General features: G+C 35.4%; 1 protein-coding gene across 1 annotated transcript; it reads left to right on the top strand.

The window, feature by feature from the left end:
• The first annotated feature begins 8,485 nt into the window (after positions 1-8,485).
• LOC110777678 (uncharacterized) lies at positions 8,486-9,121 on the top strand. The gene has a single exon (XM_021982272.2). It carries the CDS (start codon positions 8,486-8,488, stop codon positions 9,119-9,121), a length of 636 nt encoding a protein of 211 aa, XP_021837964.2.
• The last annotated feature ends 8,036 nt before the right edge of the window (positions 9,122-17,157 follow it).

The following is a 17,157-nucleotide window of genomic DNA, read 5'->3' on the forward strand; positions in this document are numbered from 1 at the left end:
TAATAACTTGAAATTAAAGCAACCATGCAATTCAAACAAGTTATTAGCATTTTATTCGATTTTATTGTTCCGGCAGGTGTGAATAAAATGATTCCAAGACCCTAAAATCATTGAAAAACTAAGCACAGTTTGTCGACTTAATCCTAAAACATCTTAGGTAAGCAAAAGCCTTTTGCTAATAGTCTAGAAACTACTCTTGGTTGATAGGTACGTCTAAGAACTTGTTAGGTAAACCTATCGATTTTGCCACGACATAAAAGGACTCCTTACTTATATCGTTGAGTTTCACCAAAACTAACATGTACTCACAATTATTTGTGTACCTTGCCCCTTTAGGACCAATAAGTAACACCTCGCTGAGCGAAAACTATTACTAGATTGATGTAAAGGATATCCAAGCAAGTGTATATTTTGGCATGGCACCTTTTAACTCAATTTTTAAGTTTGGAACTTAAGGCTCTTACTATGTTGGTTAGATTTTAAGTGAACTAAAATCCTTAATCATGCAACATAATCAAGCTTTTGATCTCATGCATTTTAAGACATATTTAAAAGCAATAAATAACTTAAAACATGCATAAGATATTTGTGATCTAGTATGGCCCGACTTCATCTTGAAGCTTTAACTTCAAAGTCCGTCTTGAAAATCTCCGTGGGAGGCACCATTTTCTTCAAATAGGATAACCTATAACTAATTACAACTATTTGATGGTACGCAGACCATATTTGAATTGAAAAATAACTTTGGTACTTTAGACCAATTACATTCAAATTAATGGTACGCAGACCATATTTTCTATCCTATTTGGGCCATACTAGTCACTTCATAACCTGCAAAACAGTACATATACAATATATACCATTCACCCATTCATTATCATGAATGGCCCACATAGCTGGTTAGTAAAACACATTATGCATCACGTAAACATTTGCAGCAATTAATCAAGGGCTCCAATAATCTACCAATTATTCAGTCCTTATTAATTCTAATCAAGTTGTTTTAACCTTAAGGATTTGTAGACCTAATCAAGAGTTTATGACTAAAAAGCGCTCCCACTTAAACCAATAAATTCATATGCTTTACCAATTTTAAACATAAAAATGTATTTCTAGTCTAACCGGAAACATACAAATTTAATTAAAATTTAAAGCTCATATAAATTTATAATTGAATCCAAAAAGTTTAATTTAATTTCAGTCGTATTTAAATTAATTCATGATTTTAATTTTAGTAAAATAATTAGAATAAATAAAATTTATTATAATTACAATATTCAAAATTAAAATCCAAGAAAATAATTTAAATTATTAATTTTAAAATTAATTAAAATTACGTGAACTGAAATTTTCAAATTAAACATTCAAAACGATCTAATCGTAACGCAAACACCCTACGCATTGCACGCCCATGGGCCGCACGCACACAGCCATTGCTGGCCATGTGCGCGCAGCCCATGCGCTCGTCGCATAGCTGCTGCATCCCCATCGCAAGCCTCCTCACGCATTGGTGCTCGCTGCGCGCGCCAGCGCTCATCGCACGCGAGCTATCGCTCGCAGTGCGCGCGCGACATCGCTCGCTGGGCGCGCGACATCGCTCGCTGGGCGCGCGAGCCATCGCTCGCTGGGCGCGCGACATCGCTCGCTGGGCGGGCGACATCGCTCGCTGTGCGCGCGAGCAATGCTGGCAGTGCGCGCGAGTCCTCGCTCGTTGTGCGCGCGAGCAATGCTGGGCGCAGCGCTCGTGGCACGCGAGCTTGCGCTCGCTGCGCGCGAGGCTGCGCGCTCTTGTGCGAGGCAGCGCGCGTTGTGGCGCAGCTCGCTTGCTGCCCACACGCGACTGCCTTGGCTCGCCCTTCGCCCATGCCCATTCGTCCATTGATCGTGGCACACGACACAAGGCAGGGCTGCTGCCTTGTGCTCGTGCACTACGCATTTGCTCATTGCATTCGTGCCGCACGGGCGACGAGCTCCCTTGCTCGTCGTCGCATGCCCGCATTATACAACACCCCTTAAGGGTAACACGAAGCGTCCATTGCTTCGTGCGTGCAAGTTTTATGAACGAATCGCATAAAAATTTAAAATTTATATTTAAAATTAATGACAAATTAATAAATAATATTAATTTCATAATTTTAGGGCGAAAAATCGAAAATTTATTATCCAATTGATTTCCGATTGTTATGGATTCAAGTCTAGGTCATAAAAATTTAAAATTTATCATAAATTTAAAATTTTTATGGTGGTTTTTAATCATAGGTTTCTAATTAAATTACAATTAATTATGAAAATCAAATTAATTCTAAATTATTCTAATTTTCAACAAATTAATTATAATTACAAATTAGATTGCATAATTAACAAGACTAGGCATTCAAACTTGTTAAACATATGCAGTAGGTCAATCAAAAATTCAAGATTTATCAACAAGAATCGCAAATATTTAATTTAACATCTTAAATTTATGAAATTTTGCATTCGAAAAACTAAAACCTTCGAAAAGTCATAGTTAGGCTTCGAATTTGAGAATTCTGGGTTCGGCAAAAAAATACTACTTTTGTCAAAATTTTAGAATGCCTTTTACATGCGGAATTGACACAAAAATCACTCGATTTGGATGAGTAACGAAGAAACTGCCGAAAAACTGCGTACGTATAATTAAATAAACGCAATTTGCAATTAATTAACAATTACGAAAATTAATCACCCCTTTTAATTCTTGCAAATTTGTAATATTTAACCATGTTCATGCAATTTAGATTATGAAAATAATAAGGGGCTCGTGATACCACTGTTAGGTTATGATACATATGACATTACATAGATCATGCGGAAACAACCATTAACCCAGGACAACATATTATTTACACATAATCATATAGCATAATTTAGATGCATACTCTTTGTTGCGTGCCCTCCCTAGCTGCGCCCGAACCGAACAAGAACAAGTCTTTAGGACTCCAAGTGTCGTCCCTCCGTAGATAGTCCACAGCACGTCCGGATCCGCCTTAAGATTGACCAACTAGAATCGCCCTTAAGGTACTAGAAAATTTCGGCAATTTGAGCAAGATGTGTGTTTGAATTTTCTCTCAAAAACTCACTTTGAATACTTTGAAAACTTGTTATAAATTGTGAGCCCTAGCCTCATATTTATAGGGGTATGGAAAGGGAATCGAAATCCTATTCAGATACAAATTAATTAAACCTAGAATCCTACAAGAACTCTAATTTAATTAATTTATCAAATAGAATTTAGGAATTTAATCTTTAACCGAACTCTGCATGTTTTAGGAAACGTGCACGAACACAAACACTTGCACACACACACGCACGGCAGCCACGATGGGCCCCCATGCGTGCGCGCGAGCAGCAGCCCACGCAGCGCCCGCGCGCGCTGCGCGCTGCGCGTGCTGTGCGCGCTGTGCGCGCTGCGCAGCCTGCTGGGCCTGGCCTTGCGCTGGGCCTGGCGTGGCTGTTTGTGCGGCGCGCTTGGCTTGCTGGGCGATGGCCTGGCTTCGTGCTGGGCCTCGTCCGGCAGGCCTCGTCCGATGCTTATTCGTACGATGCGCTTCCGATTAAATTTTCCGATTCCGGAATTCATTTCCGATACGAACAATATTTAATATTTCCGATTCCGGAATTAATTTCCGTTTCGAACAAATATTTAATATTTCCGTTTCCGGAATTATTTTCCGATTCCGGTAATATTTCCGATTCTGACAATATTTCCGTTTCCGGCAATATTTCCGATTCTGGCAATATTTCCATTTCCGATAATATTTTCCGATACGTACCATGTTTCCGTTTCCGGCAACATCTACGACTTGGATAATATTCATATTTCCGATACGATCCATATTTCCGTTTCCGGCAATATCATCGTTTCCGGAGTATTCATTTCTTGCCTGTGACGATCTTAGCTCCCACTGAAACCAAGATCCGTCGGTTCCGAATATTCATAGATGGAGTATTTAATGCCATTAAATACTTGATCCGTTTACGTACTATTTGTGTGACCCTACGGGTTCAGTCAAGAGTAAGCTGTGGATTAATATCATTAATTCCACTTGAACTGAAGCGGCCTCTAGCTAGGCATTCAGCTCACTTGATCTCACTGAATTATTAACTTGTTAATTAATACTGAACCGCATTTATTAGACTTAACATAGAATGCATACTTGGACCAAGGGCATTATTTCCTTCATTAGGTTGGGTGTGCCGTGGTGGGTTGTGTAGAGTCGGGTTGGGCTGGGTAAAAATGGACTGTCGGAAACCCACGACCTATAAAAAAATATTTTTTCATGGCACGTTAATATATGGTCCAACCCACGTGACCGACTTCTTGTTGTGTTAGGGTGGGATATAGATGATATCGTCAAGGAGCGGGCATGGCTTCGGGTTGAGAAAATGGGCCATGGGCCTAATACCGGCCTACTGGACCAAACCACGTACGTCAAGCTCGCTTGAAACGTGTCGGTGGGGTCGAAAATTTCAAAAATACAAAACAAGCTGGGGTCAGGTCGGGCCGTCATGGTTAACCCTAATTAATTTCACTAAAATTAGCGTGATTTGTCGTATCTTGTCTTGCTTTTTTCCAAAAACAATGTTTGTCACGGCCCAAGACTTTGGGCCCATGCTGGTTCATGCTTTTTTCGTGCTCGTATCGGACCAGACTTTTTCGTGACAGACATCTACATTTTGGGTGGCCTATGTCATTCCCTGGCCACTGACCCTCTCTACTTGGAGTATATTGTAAGTTGATAACGAAGTAGCCCAAGCAGGTCATGGGTGTAGGGGTGTCAATCCGGACAAATGGATCTGGTTTGGATCTGGTTTATTGGTTCGGATTCAAACGGGTTCATTTGGCTATCGTGTCGGATCGGGTCGGGTTGACAAATTAACGGGTCGGTTCGGTTCAGCTTGGTAGACGCTGGTTATTTACTTATATCGGACCGGATTATTATCGGATCAGGTTCATATTGGGTTGGGTTAATCGGGTCAGGTTGGGTTGGGTTGTTAAAGGGTTTAACCGGATTGTTACAAGTTCGAGTCATATCGGGTCGGGTTATAGTCAGGTCGGGTCAGATCGGGTCGAGTTGTAACATGTTCGGTCATATCGAGTCGGATTCATATCGGGTCGGGTTACAGACGGGTCGGTCAGGTCAGTTCGGGTTGGAATAATACAGCTACAAGTTGTGAACGAGTTTAGTCGGGTTGTAACAATTAAGTTCATATCATGTCGGGTCAGATTCATATTAAGTCGAGTCAATTCAGATACAAATTATAAACAATATCAGGTTAATTATTACTAAAATCTCAATTTTCAATACGTTTATAAATTATAATACGGATGTCTTAATTAGGAGACTAGGGCGGTAACTAAATTTTAAAAGTGTTAAAAATTTAAAATCGATAGAGATAGTGAGTATATTGTATATGACTTAGTTTAATCATCAATAACTAATAGTAACAAATACTTCGAAGAATTTATCACTTCGTATTCATGAAACATTTATTGATGAATTAAATACTAATAACGTAATAATTAATAATCGTTAATGATGAACTAATACCTAATAAATTTGTAAAGTTAGTAAATACAAGTTATCATATTATTCATATTATATTGGTTTAAACAGCAACGAAACTAACATGTTCACCAACGAAACGAGACAAACAAGTTCAATTGTTAATTTTTTTTTTGGTGTTAGTACCCGGTTCACCCTTAGGGCTAATCCGGATTCGGGGCGAGTTCTGGGTGGTTAGGTTCCAGTCCCCTTCCAATTGTTGTTGCGGGGGATCGAACACAACATAGTTCAATTGTTAATGAATTAAGACGATTTAGTTAAAACAACATAGTTTTTCGATTAGTTAGTTGTTATAAGCTTATAACTTATTGAATTACTCCGTAGATAAATTAGTTGAATAATTGATTAATCAGTTGAATATAAGCCATTAAAAGAGTGTAAGACTAATCAAATAATACGAATTCATAAGTTCTACTTATAACACTGTCAAGAATTAAGGAATATAACATTCTACATTTGTTTACTCTAATAAGCTAATAACTGATGTAAACTATATAACTTATATAAGGATATAAATATACAATAATGTAATTGTGTATTTATATAAGTATATAACTTTGTGGGATTATTAGTTTACAACTATCTAATTCTATATAACTTTATGAGATTATAAGTTTACAACTATATAACTATGTATGACGGTAATTTTAAAACTTTATGGATTAAACGAGTTGTAAATGGGTTATGGGTTGTAAACGGTTTGGGTTCAAACAGTTCGGGTTATAAACAACGGTTCGAATTGAAACAAAACGGGTCATTAAAAGTCTTTCGGATCCATTCGGTTCGGGTAGAAACGGTTCGTGTTGCCGCACGGAAGTTTTTTAACATTTTTGGGTCATAATCGGGTTAATATTTTCGAGTCGAGTCGGTTCATGTTCGGGTTGAATATGATCGGATCGGGTTTCAGGTTGCAGCTCACGGGTTATTAACGATTCGGTTTTAATGATCGGATTAACCCATCGGATTCAGCAGTTCAAGTTGAGAATCGACGGTTCTATATGGGTGCAATCATAGGAGATTTTGTTTTTGGCGTCAATTACTATGTAGTACGTACTATGTACTATGTGTCTATGTTAGTTAATCAAAGTCATTTGTGATGTGATTCATGTGAACCACGATGTTCAAACTGGTAAACAACGGGCTAGTTCACTACCAGTTGATATTTGACAATTCTTTCTCTGATTTGAGGTTGGCCTATCTTTGACTAATGTAGTTTCTAATTGAGGTTTAATTATCTTGTCAACCTGGTAAGCTCAAATGTCTACTTCTAGCCATCAACAAATCAAATATGTAACAAACTTTTACTCTTCCTAATTAATTTAAAAGTCATCCGGTTACCAAATTTTGGCTGTGATTTCTACTTCGTAGCAATTATTATTTTATTACCGGGCTTGTCCCCCTCGTTTTTTTTTTTTTTTTTTTTTTTGACATCAGCTAAGGATGAAGAAAAAACAAAACAAAAGTAATCTAGCTCCAACGGGAATTCCCGCAAGAATTGGGGTGTTTAATAATTTTTCAAGTAGATAACGAGGGAATTGAAATTCTAACTTCGTATAAAAGACGGTCTACGTCAGACTATTCAAACAATCAAATATAAGTTAAACAAGAAAATGATAAAGCTAAGTAATAATTAGCCTCCATTATAATGATCTTAACTATTATTATTTGCACAAATGTGATAAAGTGTGTAAAAATGTGGGTGTTTAATAATATATAGATAAAGTAAGTGGAGTAATATAGTTTTAAAAAGTGGGTGAGAAAAAAAATGAATGAAGTAAGAAAAGGTAATTCGTGGGCTTAAGATAAGTCGTGGCTCCCCCATAATAAACCATTTATTGTTTGCGATAGACGCTTTATTTTTCTTTAATGCTACATCGGAATCGTGTGCAAAGATGAGGGAGGTCCTTGATGAATTCAGTTTGATTTCGGGGGAAGTAGTAAGTCTGGAAAAGTCCTTCATGATCTTCTTACCTAATACACCAAGGAACTATATTCAGTTGTTGAGGACACCATTAGGTATGAAGAGTAAGGCGGAGATGGGCACGTACTTGGGGTGCCCAATGGATGTTGATGGGCGTAGCTCCCAAAAATTCGAGTTCTTGGTGGATCGAGTTACAAAGAAACTTACTCCGTGGAAGTTTCTAAACCTTTCTCAAGCAGGTAAATTAATCTTGGTTAATAGTATTATCTTGGCCTTGGCTTCTCACGTCATGACCCTTTACATGATTCCCAAGCGTATTCTAAAGAAGATCTCTAGCCTTCTCACAAAGTTTTGGTGGTCCTCATCTATGGATAAGAGCCCCATCTACCGGAGAAGCAAAACCCTACTAGAGAAATATGTGTCGAGAGGAGGTTTAGGCCTCAAGAACCTGGATAACCTCAATTCAGCCTTGGTGGGAAAGCAAGCATGGCGTATTCATAATAACCCTCAGCTTATATTCAGTCGTATTATAACAGGAAAGTACAAGTGTTCCCCCGTAGTTAAGGAACGATGTGTTAACAATCTGCAATCTTCGTCCTGGGGTTTTAGGAGTATGTTTAGAGCGGCAAGGGTGCTAAAGGAAGGGGTGGGGGTGCATATAGGGGACGGTTCAAGCATCAATATTGAGAGAGATATTTGGTTGCAGGGAAGCTTGGTCAGGAAAAAATTAGGTGCAGACCCAAGCATAGTATGGATGGCGGACCTCCTCACCGTGGACCTAGATTGGAACCCATCGCTAGTGTGGGCCTCGTTTGATGGAATCACGGCAAGGAAGATTATGGCTACTCATATTAGTAAGCAGCCTCGTTTGATGGAATCACGACAAGGAAGATTATGGCTACTCATATTAGTAAGCAACAACACGTTGATGAGGAGGTCTGACATCTCTCGGCGAGTGGGAAATACTAGGTAAAATATGCTTATACCCTACTACAAGGCCAACAACGACGTGAGGGGGAAGACGGCTTGTTCTGGACGGTTTTTTTGGAAGATGAAGATCTTTCCAACTTGGAAAGTCTTTTTCGGGAAATTATTAAATAAGGCTTTGCCTTCGTGTACCAACCTCATAACAAGAGGAGTGGTGGTTCATGCAGTTTGTAAGAGCTTTGGAGTGGGCGAGGAATCTTTGGAACATTTGTTTCGGGACTGTGAACTGGTAAAGCGCATTTGGGCTATGAGCCAGTTGGGTTTACGGGTGGAGGATAGGGGGGTTCCAATCAATTTATGGGTGAGGAATTATATGAGGTATTTCTGGAAGTGTGAGCATGAGTGTGATGAAAAGCTTATTGGTTTCTTATCGACTCTTTGGAGTGTGTGGAAACATAGAAATGATGTCATCTTCAAGAACGTTCCTCCAAACCCCGGGTTAATAGTTCAGAATATTTCAGATAATTACAGCAGATCTTGGAATTTTATAGAAGGTAAGAAACGGGGGAACAAACACAACGGAGTAGCCGAGCAAGTAGGCGAGGAGGCGGTTTTCTGGGTGCATGGTTGTACTGCAAGGGACAGTCCTGTAGTCATGGAAATTGATGTGCTTGGAAAAGGGTAAATAAGGCAAAGAATGTTGAATGGAGGGCAGGAGCAGGATGGTTTGCGAGTTGGGAAGGAAATAGGAGGGCAGGACAACAACACGTTCTTGCGACATCACCTCTCCACGCTGAAACAATGGCCGGCTCTTTGGCTTGGCTTGAATGACATGAGTGGTATTGCAACCAGGATCGAGGTCTACACCGATTGCTTGGAGCTGATTCGTGCGCTACAACAACCAAACAAGGTGAAGCTAGAAATCAAATCCCTTATCTCTAATATCTTACATTTAGTTGGGATGTTTAACTATTTCTGCATTTCTGAAGTAAGTAGATTAATGGTAACTAGAGCTCATAATCTGGCCACTAAGGCTAGAAAAAGAGACCAGGCTTTTGTTGTTTTCCTTTTCCTTCTGCCAAAAAAAAAAAAAGGTGAAAGGAAGATGTACATTGTGACTGTGGGATAAGATCATATATTCATATGCAATGAAAGACTCGAATAGGGGGCTCAAAAGAAGAATAAGAGTTGCTAAATAAGAGCCCGACGTTGAACGAATTATAAAAAATGACAAAAGTTCTCATTTTATATAACACTTCTCAAAAGTATTTTTCCCTTTAAAAAGGAAATTTTGTGGGAAAAGAATTCTTTTGAAAAAAAAATCCTACGTTAATAAATGAAAATTACTTTTAAAAAGTCTCACCACTAGATGTTTGAGTTTCAAAAGGGATTTCAAAATAAAGAACTCACTATTGTAAAAAAAAAAAAACAATAAGAGGGGCAAGGTGATGCTTTAAGAGGGGCAAGGTGATACATTTTCCTGTCAAAAATTGTATAATACATAATGTAACAAATCGGAAAATATAAAGATCATTATGAAACGGAGACAATAAAGATTATGAGAAATTTTTCACCGTATTACCATTCCTCCGTTCTTATTTACATGACACAATTTCCTTTAGGTAAAATTCTTTTTAGTTGACACAATTCTATTATAGGAAATTTTTATATGGTGAATGTCATCTTTGCCCTCGCTGCTTGTAAAGAGGTAAAAGTGACAGTTGGTTGTTGTTGTTGTTGTTGTTGTTGTTAAGGGACACTTTTGTCGTTTAACTTTCTTTTTTACCTCTCCTTAATATGTGTGCCAAAATCAATCGTATCATGTAAATAAGAATAAATGAAGTATATCATACACGATACATCAAAAGCATTTTTCTGGTAGTCGATCCTTACGAAAAAAATGATTATGCTATCCGGTTTCAGTTATGCTATCAACATGTTATACTACGTACAAGATTGTCGTATAATATTTACTCAAAGTTATACGGACAACATCTTAAACATGTCATATGTGTGGGTATTTCAATAGACGGGTTTTATGGGACGGTGCGGTAACGAACTCAATTGAAATTGAAATGAGGATATTTCATCATTACCAGACTCAAGAAGATCAAAATGAAATTCTTTATGGTGGTCCCTCTTTCTATCGATTTAAAGGCATCGCATCATCGTCCGCCCCACATCCGTCCTAACTAGGCGGGGATGGGGAGAGGTTTGGCGGGTGATGTGACGGGAATGTGTATAAAAATTGTACCCCCATGGGTGATAGGGTGAGTGTGGATTTTGTGTTGGACCCGCCCCATCCCTGTCCACCCCGCTTCATACACATCAACTTAACCCGAGTATCGTTACCTACATGAATTAAAACATTTAAAGAAGACCTAAAATTGAAAAAAAAAATGTGTTTGGTTATTTTTCCCATTATGTATGCTATTTTTAATTATTTTAAAAGTTAAATTTTCGTTATATATGTTGCAGGATGTTTTTTAAATAAGAAAATGTAGTCGGGTATTAGCGTGGGTAAGGGCGGGGATGAGACGGGGATGGATACCCAGGCGGGTGGTGGGGCGGTGATGTATTTTAGTTTGTAACCTTTGGGCGGGGATGGAGATGAATTTTGTACCTGCCAAGGTGATGGGGCGGGATGAGGATGAAAATTTTAGGTGGGGATAAGGATGGAGTTGAGGGACCTACATCCCCATCCGCCCCATTCCATTGACATCCCTACACATGGAGTGTTTGTTTGTGGAAAATGTTGTAAGGAATGAAAATTTATATCCCTACTTGAAACAATTCTCATGTTTGTTTGGTGGGTTTGAGAATGGGAAAGATGGCCTCAATTCCCTTGGATTGATTCCCTAGGGAGGGGGTGAAAATTGAAAATGGGAATTGAAAAAGGAATAATGTCCAAATCTCTAATATGTAAGGAAACGTCTGTCACGGCGTAAATAGTGATTGCCTACTTTATCCCTTTACTAAAATTAGACAAATATATAAATTTAAAACAAAAATATTTTATATTACAATATACTACGTAAAAGGAAATGAATTTAAAAGATATTTACTAAAATCACAAAATATTAAAACTAACATAAAAAATATGAATAAAAAGTAATTAACCAAATAAATATTATTGTGTGTGCGTTTTTAAATTACAAGCACGCACCGCATACATAGAAAACAATTGTCATTGACGAAATAGAGGGTGAAGTGAATTACTCCGTACAAGGTTATTTGAATAAATTTAAAATGTATTTTCAATCTATTTCTCACCCCTATCCAAACAAAACAATAGGGAAAAGTTCATTGAATTACCATCCACAAATTCTCATTCCCAATCTCACCCTCTATTCCTCAGTTTCCCACGATCCGAACGCCCCTTAACGTAAACATAGGCCCTGTTTGGCAATTGGCTGTTGGCTGTTGGCTGTCGGCTGTTTTACTTGGCTGGTTTGACTGGCTGTTCAAGTTGGCTGCTTTTGTTGGCTGTTTGACTATGGATTGGTTACAAATGTGTTTGGTAAAATCAGTTGTTGGTTGTTGGCTGTAGCTATGTAAAATGACATTTAAGGACATTTAATGTCTTTTATTCATTTTTCAATACATACTGTGTATTGTGTACGGAGTAAAACGTAATTACAAATAAATAAATATACATTAAAAATAAATTATTTTTTTCAATAGTATTAATAAATTATTATTTTAATTAATAATTGCGGAGTAATAATCAATGATTAATAATAAATAATTAATAATAATTAAATTAATAATAATTAAATTAATAATAATTAATAATTAATAATTTATTCATTAATCATTAATAATTAATGATTAATTATTAATTAGTTATTCACTCTTAGTTATTAGTCATTAATTAATACTCCGTAATTATTAATTATTAATTATTAACTATTAATTATTAACTATTAATTACTAATTATTAATTATTAATTATTAATTATTAACTATTAATTATTAATTACTAATTATTAATTATTAATTACTACCTCCGTTCCTAAAAGTTCTTTACGCTTTCCGTTTTAGTCCGTTCCTGAAAGTTCTTTACACTTCTACTTTATTCTATTTTTACTCTTATTTGGCCCACCATAACTTACCCACTCACAATACTTTAATATTAGTTTCCACTCACTCACATTGGTGGACAATTTATAGCCACTCATTTTCCATTTGTTACCCCACCATCACATGTTCACCAAAATTCCTTAATTACCGTGCAAATAGTAACCGTAAAGATCATTTAGGAACGGAGGTAGTATTAATTATTAATTATTAATTATTAATTATTAATTATTAATTATTAATTATTAATTATTAATTATTAATTATAATTATTAATTATTAATTATTAATTATTAATTATTAATTATTAATTATTAATTATTAATTATTAATTATTAATTATTAATTATTAATTATTAATTATTAATTATTAATTATTAATTATTAATTATTAATTATTAATTATTAATTATTAATTATTAATTATTAATTATTAATTATTAATTATTAATTATTAATTATTAATTATTAATTATTAATTATTAATTATTAATTATTAATTATTAATTATTAATTATTAATTATTAATTATTAATTATTAATTATTAATTATTAATTATTAATTACTAATTATTAATTACTAATTATTAATTACTAATTATTAATTATTAATTATTAATTACTAATTATTAATTACTAATTACTAATTACTAATCACTAATCACTAATCACTAATCACTAATCCCTAATTATTAATTATTAGTTAATTGGTAAAAAACAAGGACAAAAAAGTAATTTAGATAGTGAAAAGCCAAAAGCCAACTCCAAAAAGCTAGTGTTACTAGCTTTTCATTTTTGGCGGAAAAGCTAGCTTTTCAGCAAGCTAAAAAGCCAGTTACCAAACACATTTTTTGGCTGTTTGACCAGATTAAAAAGCCAACAGCCAAAAGCCAACCAAAAAGCCAGCAAAAAGCCATTTGCCAAACAAGGCCATAAAAGAAAAGAAGTTTGAAAGAAGACATCTCAAAGTTTGGAGTTTTTGTTTCTTTAAAAAGGATTGTGTGGTTAATCAATGGACCATAATCTAATTTTCCAATGTACTTTTCGAAATGCAAAAGTTGGTGGGCTATGACATCCAAATGTGTTGGGTGGGCCCATGGAATATTTGGGTATTTTGCGTAAACTTAATCTTCTAGAAGCCCACCTACCCATCATATCTACAAGACGACAATCCATCTCTGCTAGACCTGTTAAACGGGTCGGTCGGGTCGGGTTGTAAAAAAAATTATTTTCGGGTTAGATCGGGCCGGGTTGGTCACATTCGTGTCGGGTTTATAAATGCTTGTTCAAGACCAGAACTTATGGGTTCGGGTCGACCCAATGGGTTGAGAGATTTTAAAACGCGCATTATATTTTCATTAATTTAGGTAATAAATATACAAAATATAGGCACAAATTAACAAATTTTCCTACACAAGTTTATATTTATTCAAATTCAACCATAAAATGGGGTATAATTCAAATTAAATCATATTACACACAATAATAGTAAAAACAACGTTTTTATTATGCTTAAATTTTCTCATAATCGCATTTATTACTATAAATACAAAGCGAGTTCGGTCGGATTTTGACCCATTACTTTTCGGATTCCCCGGGTTCGGATAAAATCGGGTTACGGGTCACAAAATCTTGTTCAGGATCCAGTATTTTCGGGTCGGGTTCGAGTCGGTTTTCGGATCGGGTCGATTTTTGACAGGTCTAATATTCTCTGCCTTCCTCATCCCGCAGGTTTTGAGGCTGCAAAGTGTAAACATATTTGAGTAATTTTCTTTTGATAAAGAATAAAAAGATTAAATATGAAGCCCACTTGGGCACCCGATTTTCATTGCACTCGGGTTCTTCTCTCTTTCAAAAAAAAAGATTAAATATGAATAGTAAATAATAGTAATTGAAATGACTTTCATTTGCGTAAAAAATAAAAATGGATAAAAAGTGATGGGGTATAAAGGTAAAATGTTGTTTTTAACTTCGCTTTATAAAAAATGAACACAAATGCTAGTATAAGTATGTGGTTAGCCAAGAAAGTACATGAAAACGAAGTTTGTCTATTATGGTGGTCGATCTAGTATTAAAGCATGGCCGGTCCTAACTTTTTGGTGGTCTATGGGCGAAAAAATAAACTGGGGCCCATATTTTATAGGGTTAGGAACAAAAAATTATCAAAGATGTGGTGTACTTTTTTTTATTGAAAAAATATTTTTTAGATCATCGGCTTTTCACTTCTTAAGAATTAATATTACTCTATATCTAATTAAACTCGCAAAGAAAATTTAATTCGATCAGAACAATATTAAGACTCGCATACTTTTGACCTCGTGCTATAAAGAATGAGTTACTCCGTATATTTTAATATTTCACACATTTATGATCAAGTTAACATAAGACAACATGACATCTCCAATCTCAATTCAATTCTTTTTTCGAAATCTTAAATTAAACAAGAAGTGTGATTAGATTAACAAAAGAAGAAGAAGAAAACAGTTGGATTGTACATAATTCTCTTTTTGGTGTTCATTTGGATTTGAATTGGGTACTTCGTAATATATGTAATGAAGTATCAACCAAATTACCAGAAGAAAAAATGGCAAAAATAAAAAAGAAAAAAAACTATAGCATAAACGTGAAAAAAAAACATTCCCAAAAAAAAGCTACAGTATACACGTAGAAAAGGAGAAAAACAATTAGGGAATGTTGGTGGTGCAGATTATCAAAAGAAAATTGACCACAAAATAAAATTAAAAAAAGGAAAAAAAACTACAGTTTTAAAGGTGAAAAAAAAAATACAAAAGATAACAAAAAAAACTACAATATAAAACGTGAAAAAAGGGGGAAAAAATAAGGCAATGTTGTGATAATGAACAGAATCGAATTGAACCCCGCATGTATGCTAATTGAGATGTAGACCAAACCACCAGTCTAGTTTATTTAATAATTACATATATGCACGGAAACATATATGAGACTTATTCTAGTTGATATAGGAGATATTGGGCTATTTGGGGCCCAGGGCGACGGCCCCTTATGTCCTGCCCCAGGGCCGTGCCTGTATTAAAGGTTTGATCTCATGATAGTCATGCATGCATCAATGCATGAGATCAAATTTCAATGAAGGCTACTCTTGGGGTAGAAAAAAAAATCGTGTAATCATCTCTCTCACTAGTGAGTTTAAGTAAGGTGAATGTCTGACCTATAAAATTAAACTGGATTAATCTGTGAAAATGCCTTCGATAAGCTTTTTCTCCTTGGTTACAAAATAAATAAAGAAAATGGAAGTCCATACATTATTCAAGCCATGTTAATCAAGATATTATAATACTAACTAGTGTGTGGTCCGGGCGTTGCCCCGGGTTTTGACTTTTATTCGGCTTTATTTGTTTTAAATATATGTCCGTGTAAATGGTGTCGTCATAGAATTATGGTGTTACACACAAGATTAGCGCCCGATTAACAACCTGCTCAAGTTGAAACTCCATGTTCTATTACCCCGAGTGCATGTAATACGTTCTATAATTATTCAATCACTTACTCATTATAAATTACATTCTATTACCCAGAGTTTTTATTTTAGGCTTAATCTAGAAAAGTAATAACTGTACATTTATAAATTAAGTATTCATTCGATCTCTTTTTTGCATTCACTTTTATTCAATTTGTTATTTATTGTAAGAAGAACATAAATGTTTATATTAGAAATATATAACATAAGTTGTAGTTGGTTAAGATGGTTGGATGTTGAACTTTTAACAAAGAGGTCTAGTGTTCGATTCTACTACATGTTTTTTGGTTGTCAATGACATGTCATAATGCTGATTAGTGGCGACATAACGTAATAAGGAGAGGTATATGTAACACGTACACGTTCTTAAAAATGTTTTTTAATATATTAGTATAGATTAGTCCATAATAATAATAATTAGTTTGATATTTATAAGATTAATTTCAAAGAGTATATACTCTTTATAAGCTTAAAAGTCGGTCCAATTTCTAATGAAATGATTGATAATTTTAAGCAAGGGTCAATAGCTGATTTGCCATTTCATTTTCACATGTTATAAGATTCGGAAGTTGCAACATTTCATTTTCCAATATTATTGTTTATTCCTAACATTCCACGTTTAAATGTACAAAAGTCAATTACTAATGATTGCCTTGGACATAAAAGAGTTGTATGATGGACCATTCTGGTCAGTACGATCGGGTTCTTCCAATTCACTAATACTCTCTATGTTCTTAAATGTTCTTCCCGTTTCTATTTTAGGTGTTCTTAAATGTTTTTTCCAGTTTGAATCTATACTATTTTTGGCCATACTAAAACCTTGTAGCGGATGTTTTGCCTTTTTTAGTACGTATATAACCGAATGGTTCATAAGGTACAACATGAGTGGTGTACGTACAATAACAATGGTTTACTAGTGTTTATGAGTACATAAACTCTTAGTCGCCACTTTGTAAGAAACCATTGATTCGTTATTGGTTTAGTGATTGTTATGTCACTTGATATAAGTACAAGTTTTATTGGACTAGCTAAGTACTTTGAATCTCAACCCACTTATAATCGACTAACTGAGTAGTCTAAGTTCATGTTGAATTTGCGAGCAAAGGTGATATTTGTTGGTTGTTAAAACGAGGTATAGTAAC

This window comes from Spinacia oleracea, chromosome 6 (genome assembly GCF_020520425.1).
Source record: "Spinacia oleracea cultivar Varoflay chromosome 6, BTI_SOV_V1, whole genome shotgun sequence".
NCBI classification, from domain to species: Eukaryota; Viridiplantae; Streptophyta; class Magnoliopsida; order Caryophyllales; family Amaranthaceae; genus Spinacia; species Spinacia oleracea.